General features: G+C 43.9%; 2 protein-coding genes and 1 long non-coding RNA gene across 4 annotated transcripts in view; 2 read left to right on the forward strand and 1 right to left on the reverse strand.

Annotated features, from left to right (window-relative positions):
- Positions 1 to 2,523: 2,523 nt before the first annotated feature.
- On the forward strand, positions 2,524 to 3,351 carry LOC306928682 (uncharacterized protein; the record flags this gene model as incomplete). Its single annotated transcript, XM_079508952.1, has 1 exon — positions 2,524 to 3,351. One exon carries the CDS (start codon positions 2,524 to 2,526, stop codon positions 3,349 to 3,351), a length of 828 nt encoding a protein of 275 aa, XP_079365078.1.
- Positions 3,352 to 7,583: 4,232 nt separating this feature from the next.
- On the forward strand, positions 7,584 to 8,398 carry LOC306927402. Its single transcript, XR_013790507.1, has 2 exons — positions 7,584 to 8,014; positions 8,055 to 8,398. It is a non-coding gene; the product is annotated as an uncharacterized lncRNA (long non-coding RNA).
- The window catches only part of taf1 (TAF1 RNA polymerase II, TATA box binding protein (TBP)-associated factor), a 37,881-nt gene continuing 34,192 nt past the window's right edge, over positions 7,803 to 11,491 (reverse strand). For both annotated transcript variants that reach the window (XM_079507124.1, XM_079507123.1), the window contains exons 39-40: positions 9,359 to 9,545; positions 7,803 to 8,643 (exon numbers count right to left, since the gene is read on the reverse strand). In XM_079507124.1, the coding sequence (XP_079363250.1) occupies positions 8,430 to 8,643; positions 9,359 to 9,545 (401 nt within the window). In that variant the 3' untranslated portion in view covers positions 7,803 to 8,429. The remainder of the gene's footprint in view (positions 8,644 to 9,358; positions 9,546 to 11,491) is intronic.

The raw sequence follows: 11,491 nt of genomic DNA on the forward strand, positions 1-11,491 counted from the left end.
CTGGGCGAGCCCAGAGCCATATACCCAGCCCCCTGAGTAAGCCTGGGACTGAGGCTATCCCAGAACTTAGTAAACCCAAACATTTAGGGTGCGTTCAGAAATGCGCACCGGGAGCGCACTCGCCTATTAGTTTGCATTGCACAGTGCGATATTTCCGAACGCGCCCTTGGACTCTCGTAGAGGGTTTTTTTTTTTTTCCGATGTTTGGGCTACTGGTTTACTATGACCATACGCCCATGTGGGGGTCCTCGAGATAATGAAAACTAGCAGTGCTAGACTGCAGTGCTAGACAAATGGTACATTTTAAACCATTGAAAACAATCTGAACATGTTAAACCAAATTACTTGGAGGGGCAAAAAGGGTGAGTTGTCTTGTTACCCTCCAAACCTATACCTCCATGCACACCTGTTTAATTTTTCATGATCAAAGAAGTTCGGGTAATCTAATCTGGTTGCTAAATCGCTCAAGAAAGACCCATGCACTAGATTGCAGAACCTGTCAGCACCACTGCAGTGTACAAATGGACGAATTAGCGTTCCCATTGTGGTCCTATGTATTCAAACAATAACACAATAATACATGTCATCAACAAATACAAAACACTGTACAAAGAAGGAAAAAGGGCAGCAGTGAATGAGACCTCCTTTCTATGGGAATTTGCTTTTACCTCCCCTTGTGGTCTCCTGATAGATGAGTTTCCAGGCCAGTTTATGCCACTGCTATAATACCCTGCTGGCTTACCTGGAGTCTCCTGGAGATACATTTGAAAATAAATGTGGTTCTAGAGCTGGTTTCCGCTCTGGATTCTTGGAACCTTTCAGGGAACCTTTCAGGGAACCGGTGGTTCCAGTTCTTTAGGGTTCCAGTTTTCTGAACCAATTCATTTTCAGTGGAACTGGAAAGTGACTCAATACGCTGAGCAACATAACTTGGGAACCTGGGAACAAGGTTGCCAGACTTTCAGACCCATAGGTATAGGCTCCAGACCGTATCCTACAGATTGGTCTGGACTTCTGTACACAGGGGGCAGAACTAAAATTGGAGAGAAAAGGTAATTAATTGGTCACAACCTGCTGTCATATCGGTCATCTGTTTTATGCTCAGCAAAGAGTGATGAGAATCAGACATGTTATATAATGTATTTTATGAAATCAAGACAATATTTTCCTTAATCTTTACACTGGATTCTATCTAGGTCGTCCTCAGACTCTATCGTTGCTTCCAGTCATCCTGGTTCTCCATATATCTGGCCAGATGAATGCTTGAGTTAGTTTCAGGTCTCTACTGTATATCTGTCACATCACATATTCTAAGTCACATTTGTTCATCTGTACAGATCATACAAAATACTGAAGATTCCATAACCGTGGAGTACAGAAGACCATGCTGAACCTCTTTGCCTTACATTGAGGTATGAGTTTCCATTTTATGCCCATGTATGGAGATCATAGTACTGATGTCATAGACTAGCCTCCAAGTACAATGAAAATGGGTACTGCGCTAAGGACTCTGACAATAGAAGGGGTATGCAGAGCCCACTGTTTGCCTCTTAAGTGAGGTCAACTATGTTTAGGCTTACTTGGGGTCAGTGAAATATAATTCATACCTACACACAAAGCCACACGCTGGAGTGGCTAGCACCGCTCAAGAAGGTCTCCAACCAGCGAATGACGAGTCGTGCCAGGCGTAAACAGCCGGTAGATCCTATATCGATTCACCAATCTGTGCCCCCGCGCCCCCACCCTCTCCTCCTCCCCTCCCTGATAGAAGGGTGCGTAGCATTAGCCCGACGTCCCAATAGTCAGACCATAGAGCCCCATACTAACCCTAACCAAACGCCTGCGGTCCCTGAGGCTACTCCATCATTGTTATATTCACTTTGTTTTTATATTTATTGTCTTATACTGGTGTATTGTATTGTTTTCTCTGACCTGTGAAGCACTTTGGTACAATGAGAATTGTTTTTAAATGCTATACAAAATAAACTAGAAATGCACTCTGTCTAGCTGCCAACTTGCGCTTCGCACACAAGTTGGCCATGCATGGCCTACTTGTGCACAAGCAGAGCGCACAACTTATCTCTCACCACTACAATGGGTTCAATGGGTTACAATTGGTTACGTCATCCACATATGTCGGTGTCACCAAAAATTCACAATCCCCGATTGGCCGAAGCAGTCACGGACATACGCAGCCGAAAACGCTCTGTTCGCGCAAGTAATAAATGCCTTTGATTTGATAATTGGTAGTGGTAAACCAGCTGTACCAATTATGGAGCTACGCGTTATGACGTTACTCTGATGTCACAACACGGTATGAATTAACTGTATATAAACACAGCAGGCGCATAACAGAACTAACAGAATAAAGACCAAATAAGAAGTAAGGTAGTTGAAAAGATCATTATTGTGAAATATTTTCAAGAGCTACTGTCAAAAGGTGGTAAGTAATCCAACTATTACTAACCAATCACTTACTAACCAACCCAAGTTATTTTCCGAATGGAAAACCAATCTTACAGTATGTTCCCTCAGAGCGCCATAGCTCCCCTTGACCCTTTTGGCGATTCAACCAAGGATGGCTGCCTCCCAACTGAGACACAGGACAACATTCTCAGAATCCAGCAGCAGAATGGCACAAACACCCCTCAGCTGTTACACCCGCAGGTAACAGGGGGCTCCACCACTACCGCACTGCCTGGGAACTCCCCCCTCTGCACCAACCCCCGTACCCCCATGACCCTCATCACACCAGCCATACCAGCTTCAGAAGGATCTGGGATACGGCCAACGTTACAGAACATAGTATCCACAGTGAATCTGGGCTGCAAGCTGGATCTGAAGACCATCGTACAGAAAGCCAGGAATGCTGAGTACAACCCCAAGCGTTTCGCTGCCATCATCATGAGAATACGAGAGCCCAGGACCACTGCTCTCACGTTCAGCTCTGGAAAGATGGTGTGCACCGGAGCCAAGAGTGAAAAGCAGTCCAGGTTAGCGGCGAGGAAGTTTGCCCGTGTCGTGCAAAAGCTGGGTTTCCCTGCCAAGTTCTTGGAATTTAAGATTCAGAACATGGTGGGCAGCTGTGACGTGAAGTTCCCCATAAGTCTAGAGAAGCTGTTTCTCACTCACAGACAGTTCAGCACCTACGAGCCAGAGATCTTCCCGGGGCTAATCTATAGAATGATAGATCCCAGAATTGTCCTGCTCATCTTTGTGTCTGGAAAGGTCGTGTTGACAGGTGCCAAGGAGAGAGGAGAGATCTACGATGCCTTTGAGAACATCTACCCCATCCTTAAAGGTTTCCGGAAGACAGTAGATACCGTTGGCTCTCCTCTACCCTCTCCATGAATGTCTCTCTTGCTCTTTCGTTTTCCTTTTTAACCCACACAGTGACCTCTATACATCGGACTGTCAGAAGCTGCTGTACAGGTATGTGGTTTTATTTCATTTTTCGATACCATGATGATAATGCAGTTGTCATAGCAGCATTGCAGTGTGAAATTCGGTGACAGATACAGCTATGGGTAGAGAGACACTTCTAAGCTTCAAGGGTAACTGACTCATTGCGGCGCAGCAATGAGTCTGGGCCAGGCAAATAGAAGTGGAAAAAGGAGAAAGATGGAAAGTAGCAAGAGAAACAACAAATGAAAAATACATCAGAACTGTGAGGATCTAAATAATTTCCCAGAGGAAGTCTGACATAGGACTGGACCAATGCCAGTTTTGTCGATGCTACTCATAGTTGGGAGTTGCCAAGTATTGAACTCAACCATGTGACTCCTAGGGCAGTGCTTCGAGTTGATGTACCGAATATCCAATAAATGTGACCAATTTAGGGAGTGACAATGTGTCGTCACTCTATGTAAATGATGTCACTTCTGTCTACCCTTTTTGCTGGGGTTTTCCCACAGCTGGCCGCTGGCTTTTGAGATTCCCGAATAGTCTACCCATTAATTGTTTTAATGTGACTAATGTGACTTTATATTCCTCTGTACAAGCACTCACAGAACACACAAGACAAAACCAACGCTTCTTGAGCCATGTGACCCCACAGGTCAGGAGCCTATCGCCTGTTTCTTGTCTGTAGTGGTCCTAGTAATATTTACAACAAAGTGGCACGCATGCACGTGCGCACACACACACACACACACACACATATGAACACACAACACTGCACGAGTGAACATTCGCATTCACGTTTTCCCTTTTTTTTTCCTCTAACCTTTTTTTCTCCAACCTTTTCAACCTAACCTCACGTGTCTCAGTCGCAAATGTTTCACCATTTTTCTCTTTCGTGATGAACCCCTTTTTGAGTGGTGCAACCACTCCCTTACGGCGCTATGTGTGTCCGTGGGTAGCTGGCTGGCTGGCTGTGTCCATCCCTGGCTGGGTCTGTCCGAGCACGAAAATTTCATTTGGTTGGTTTTCACAAACAACTGCCAAGTGTCAATGTTGCGCAGCCTAACACACACACACACACACACACACACACACACACACACACACACACACACACACACACACACACACACACACACACACACACACACACACACACACACACACACACACACACTCTAACTGTATATATGATGATTTCGGGTGTGACAGTACAGTACAGTAGAGGGATCCCCTAAGGTCCCCCACACGGTAACTCTGTCATTTCTCAACCCCCTGGGCGCGTGCGTTCCTGGGAGTCTGGATGTTCCAGGGAGCCCCACACGGTACTTCTGTCATTTCTCTACCATTTAGGACGCGGGGCGGTTTGCCGGAACCGGGCCGGCACCCTGGGCGCGTTCCTGTGGGTCTGGAACTTCCGTGGACCACTTCACACGGGTGTCATTTTTTTTTAATTTGGGGGTAATCTGTCTGTAATCTGTATATATATATATCGACTCAGCTAACACATGATCACCGCAGGGTTAGCTATACTGTATACAGTTACATTAGGTTGCTCAATACTCTCTTTAGATTTGTACTGCTTAACGTCAATAAATGCTAAACTGCTTAATCGTCAATACAGATATTCTCTACTGACACCATTCTCAGCCTATGATCCCTTCGCCCTATGTTCCCATATCCCTTTCTTCCCTCAAACACCAACCCTAACCCAAACCTCTTCCAGACTAACCCTACAACGAGGGAACATAGGGCTGAGGGAACATACGCTGACTCCTGCTCATATACCCTGTGACTGAGAACAGCCCAATCGCAGAGAGAACATTGACCAGCTGCACTTATACACAGCAGCTGGTAAAAAATAATCACCATAGACATCATGTTATGAGCTACTTTCTGTCAAGAAACTCCTTGCAGGTGATTATTTTTCTAAGTTTTAGAAGGTGTTAGGAGGTTGGAAGCGTTCGTTGGTACCACCTGTTTTGAATTTGCACATACTGTAATGCTTACTGAAAGCGAGCTGAAAGCTGAAAGCGAGGAAACACTTAAAAAAAATAATCACCTGCAAGGAACTTCCTGACAGAAAGTAGCTCATAACAAGTCAACAGCAGATTGTTATGAAACAAACACTTTGCAGAGAGGATAATTCAAGCTTTTTGTACAGCTGAAATATTGGTGAGACGTCGTTTAATACAATCAGATAGGACTTTTTCTGTTTGGATGTATGGCAAATTGCGGTTAGTTGCCACCCAATGGCAAGATGGCCGTGGCCTGCATAAGGTCTATCCTGCAATCCTGATTTGAGGCTTTATTTTTTTTAATTTGTGCATCATGTAGCCTACAGTGCATCATGTAGCCTACAGATGACCTCTGATATTCAGGATGGAGCTGAGGAGCTCTGTAACATCAATACTTCATGTTTCCATCATAAACTGGTCATCCAAAACCCATCCATAATATAAAACGTTATTGAAATAACAAAGCCAGTTGTAGGAGTGGTTTACACCACTCAAAAACACAGCCCTGTCATGCATTAGGACAATACCAGTCAACCAGAACCAATAAGTTTCCAATGAGTCTAACATGGTTAAAATGGAGTTTGCAGTTACAATGGGTTTATAATATGATGGGTGCCTGTGCCTGCCACATAAACACAGTCTGGGGTGCACACAGACATTAAAATTACCAGTGTGAGATTCAGCTTTCACTGACATACAAATTTAAAACGGGGCTTTACAAAAAAATAACTAAAATCATAGAGAAAATGCCCATCTTTGTCAATGGCCAATGTTTCTTCAAAAATATATAAAATAGCAGACCTACAAGCTACAAATCCCCTGACTCCCCCATATTACAATTAAAAAAAAAAACAGGTTAAAAACTAAATACTAAAATAAATGATACAAAAATAGAACAAAATGAAGTTAAAAACGAATGTAAAAAAAAACAACCACCTTGCTGCATAGAGCCCCTCCACTGCAGGAATCCTCACCATGGCAAGGGATTCTCTGCAGTATCAACATACATTACCTTCATCCCAGATGTGTTCATCACCAGAGTGGTTGACATACATTCATTTGGGCTTCGGGGCAGGAACGTGCAACCTAAACGTCAGCAGTGAAATATGATTTATGCAAGCTGCTCTGACCTGTGAATCACATGGTTATTTCAGTCCTGGGAACGAAAATACATCGCTTGGATGCACCTGGGATGTATCTTCAGTGATGTATCCCATGGTCATTGAACATCATACCCCTCACTCGGGTGTTCCAGCCGGGGTGATCAAGTCCCGACTTACGTCCCAGTAGCTACCCTCGATCAGACCCACTAGGGAAAGACCAGGGCCACATAATCCGTTGGATCCACTCCGGAACTACTCTGCCGGGACTGGGAGGTACAATTCTGGCGCATGTGGAGGGACTAGGCTCTGTGAATTGACTCATGTCCGGGGCCCTCCTACATCTCACCAGGAAAATGTAGTCAAAGCTACTTTGTGAAATAGGCCGTTTTCAATAGGCAGCACCCATCAGTTGGCAAAGGAAAGAAAGATGTATGCAATTTGATATCATGCTGCAAAACTCATGCATGAATGTTTTTTATGTACTGTAGTCTATATTGTGAAACATCATTGAGTTACATTGACTACATTTATGTGGCTACATTTTCCAGTTTGTGTGCTGATGAGAGGCAGTCAATGTGTAGAAGATACTTTCAAAGAACCAGAGGAGCCCTCAAAATAAAATGAGATCCACAAGTAATTTTAAAACTAAGTTTCCTTATTATAAAGGATAAGATGTGAATAAATATGTTGTCTTCAATGTCTTGTGTGTAACCTGAATGATCAGATGTAATTGATCATTCAGTTTTGTGGGCATTTGTTCCTCTCATTCAGGGACGTCCTAACCCCCACGAGGGCCCCTGGGCCGGTAATGTTTTGGGGGACCCCATAGCATGCATGAGTGCCTAAATTTAACACAATCTACAGCCAATGAAGGGCCTCAAACCCAGTACCACACGGTCCAGTTTCTCCGAAGGGCCCACGTCCCCACTGGCTAATCTCTCCCTGCTCTCATTGCTGTAGTAGAGTACAAACTTCACAGCTTATTTTTGCATCGGCCACAGTAGTCTAGCCTTGGACAGAAAATCCTTCCCAACACGAAGCATAACATCAGCACCATTTAGTCAAACTAAAGGAAAACTATCCAAAGTGATCATACAGAACATGTCATGTTGGCTTAGTATTCAACTCATTTATATACATTACAGACACAACAGAGGGCTTGAGACCGTTACACTTCATCAAGTTACACAAACGTGGCCTTTTACCTTGCAGAAATCAAAATCTCAAATATAAATCCCCCTTGTGTAGTGACCACAAAAATAGCTCTCGTCACAATGTCTACAAAAGCAAAACATTTTATTTAAGCTTTTTATTTAAAGCAAAGGGATAAAAAAAAGCTACACGGTTCACATAGTGTAATATAATACAAATACGTCTAAGAAGAGCACACACTCTTACAGACTCATTTGGATCACTGCATCTTTAGTGATTTTCCAACTATGTACATTTTTTGACAAGTTTTGTGTGAAACAGAAATGAAAGTGATGTTTTGTATGAAATAGAAAAGAAAGTGATACTCTACGCTTTTCAGCAATGCTGAGGTTAAATTCAATTTAAACAATGTTGCCTTAGTTGTAACTAAAAAGAACAACAGGGCAGAAAACACCTCAATTTAAATTATATTCCATAGTAAACTCAGCATGGAAACTCAAAATGCTGAAAAGAAATGTGACCAAACAAACAGAGCTATGTTAGCCCCATGCCATGCACAATCCTTTGAAGGCAATTACAAGCAAACATAGCTATGAAACTGTTATTTATTTATATCAAACCCCTGTTCAACGGTCATTGTCACATTGAGTGCAATCATTTAGCTAACGAGTCTCACTGTCTACAGTTCAATGTCAGGCTGTACAATGTCTTTGGGCTGGAGATTATTTTGACAAACTGTTCTTCAGACACTCAGCTAATTGGAGTCCATGTCACTGTCGCCACCGATGGATCTGAATTCTTCACTCTCCTCATCTTCGCTAAGCTGGACCTGCGATAGGACGGCCGGACCCCTCCTCGTGGCCTCCTCTTCCTCTTCTTCCTCCTCTTCCTCACTGATGCCATATCCCTCTCCGTTGTCAGTCGGCTGCATCTGACTCTGACTCTCTGTCTCTTCGTAGCTCCCGTAACTGGGAGCGGAGAAGAAAAAGTGGAAGAGGATTAAGCTTCTGTGACAGCAATGTGCCGTCACTTCTTCAATGTGTTTAATGTGATTCCATAATCTGAGTGTTTACTGACGGAACTGAGTCGAATGCTTTGCTGTACTAAAAGCAAGTTCAACCAGCCTTGACCTTTTTTAATTTATGTTAGATCTGAATCTGAAGGCATTATTTATATTACAATTTATGCATTATGCAGCCGTAAAAATCTCCTCTTATGGGGGTCCGCTAATTAGTGTCATTTTGTGTACGTGTGTGTGTGTACGGTTGTAGCGCACGTAACTCGAGAACCGTTTTCCCCACCGACTTCTAATTCGACACACGAGTCCCCCCCCCCCCCCCGCAGGGAGTGCAGTGCCCGGTATCGAGTCGGTCGGATCCACGGTTCTCCAGAACCACCACAAAAAGCTCTGCTCAGGCACTGTCAGGTATTATTAGGTTCCAAAGTTGCATCGTTCTCAAGTAGGCTGGTGGGCACGTACAGGTCTAGTCTCTCCTAATGACAGCCGGGTGGGTTGTCGTAGTATCTGACTTTGCTGTCTTCCATGTGCTGCTCATGGTGGGGCCTGTCGTCTCCATCGTATGACATCATGTTGTATTACTAACCTGACGTTGCTGTCCTCCATGTGCTGCTCATGGTGGGGCCTGTCGTCTCCATCGTATGACATCATGTTGTAGTACTAACCTGACGTTGCTGTCCTCCATGTGCTGCTCATGGTGGGGCCTGTCGTCTCCATCGTATGACATCATGCTCTCCTCCGGTTCCAGGCTCATGCAGCTCAGCTCCTGGTGAGCTCTGTGTGGAGGAGGAGGAGGAGGACGCACGTCCACGTCTCGGTCCGAGTCACTGCCGCTCTCCGACAGGTGAATGGCTGCGGGCGGGAAGGACATGTTAGGAAATAAACTCACAGCCATGCTGTGCAACTTGGTTGAATTGTCACCAATGTGCTTTGTTTTAAATATAAACGGGTTAATAGACCACTGACTGAAGTCTGACGTCACTGCCGCTAGAGGGTGGCTGTTCCCCTGGTTCATACCATCAACACAGAGCCAAAAGCAATTCCATTTTCATCCATAGGGACACCACAAATGCGATAAATCCCCTAATTACTTACACACGATCACAGGGGTGACGTGACATTGTAATTGGCTAGCAAAATTAGTGGGAGGGGCCTATATTTCCAAAGGTGTCGAGGCAACCACACTGGCATTTTTTCCAGAATTGCATCTCTCTAGTTTGCATTGTAATCCCCATAGAGGTATCTTAGATCAGGGTTTCTCAACCTGGGGGCCGCGACCCCTCTGGGCGTCGCCAAATTATTTTCGGGGGGTCCCCAGATTATAAAAAAAGAGACCTGGCCCAAGCATTTCCGTGGGTCCCCAGCCAAAGAGAACTATGTTCCAAAAATGAACAAATCATCTGGGCTTTTCTGCATCGTTTATGATGTTGATTCATATTTGAAACAGCCTGTTTGTGGAGAAAATGGTAATTCATTTTGACGTAAAAATCTTAAAACTACACTTCCAGGTCTGAGATCAATGTCGCTACTAAAACATATCAGGTTCCGTCACGACAACAAGCGATGGGCTTGTTGTGTGTGACGGTCGCAGCCCAGAAATGTAGTCTTTGGATTGTTTGACATCGACTGAAGGTGGAAATGTACAAATATACCCAAAGAGTAACACACTAAACGCTAGAAACAGTTCTAGCGTTTAGTGTGTTACTCTTTGGGTATATTTGTACATTTCCACCTTCAGTCGATGATCCATACTGTGATTTGTTTATTTTTGCGAACACAGTCCTTATATGAGGCAATCTAAGATCGCCCTATGGGGATTACAATATAATAAAAATCACACATGTGTGAAGTGAGGGGGTACTCTTATCATGATACATCATCATACATCATCTCATTCTGGCCAATCACAATTTGCGTGATGCCAGTGGTGAGCGCACCTCATGACGTTTCCACTTCCTAGGATTAATGATTGAAACAGATTTGGTTACGTCACCATCAACAGCCAATAAGGGACCACCATTCTTGGTGATGTAACTAAGGTACGTTTCGGAGACATTAGTTAGTAGCACTCCGCAGTAGAGAGGATTTACAGAGGATTTAGACCAGTAGTTGTACCAGGCAGTAGACACTACCGGACACTGTACTTCAAAGTATCTTATATAGGTACTCTATAGGGACTCAGAGCAGCAGTCGTACATATCATAATATATCAGGGTTTGTTTGTTAGCGGTGATGCCAGTGGTGAGCGCACCTCATGGCGCGCTCTGCTTGCGCACAAGTAGGCCATGACATGGCATCATCATACATCACATTCCGTGCTCAGCCAATCAAATAATTTCCGTGGTACAAACACACAAAGCTGGGCATAGGAGGGGATAGGATAGCGCCCTTCAAAAAAAAATATATATATATTGAATATTTAATTATATGATATACTGCATTTAATAAATACCCTTTGTTTAGCGGTTTATTTTTTTTCACATAATCAAAGGTTTTATGGTCATGATTCACCAGGATCCTGGATGGCTTGATTCTATGTTTAAAATAATTGATATAAATATTTTTGTAAATTTCTATTGAAAAAAACGGAATGGCCGATTCTTCAGTGGGTCCAGAAGACCACGCCCACTGCTTTGCCCTATTAACCCATTTTGGGCGGGAACCCCTTTTGGTGTAAGCATCATGTTATGCTTTAGCTATTGAAAAATAGCAGATCTACAAGCTCGTAGCGTGCCACCGAGTGGCACGCTACGAGCTTGTAGGTCTGCTATTTTAAAAAAATCGAAGAACGACACGGA

The sequence above is a fragment of the Electrona antarctica genome (assembly GCF_951216825.1).
Source record: "Electrona antarctica genome assembly, chromosome: 8".
In the NCBI taxonomy this organism is placed as follows: domain Eukaryota; kingdom Metazoa; phylum Chordata; class Actinopteri; order Myctophiformes; family Myctophidae; genus Electrona; species Electrona antarctica.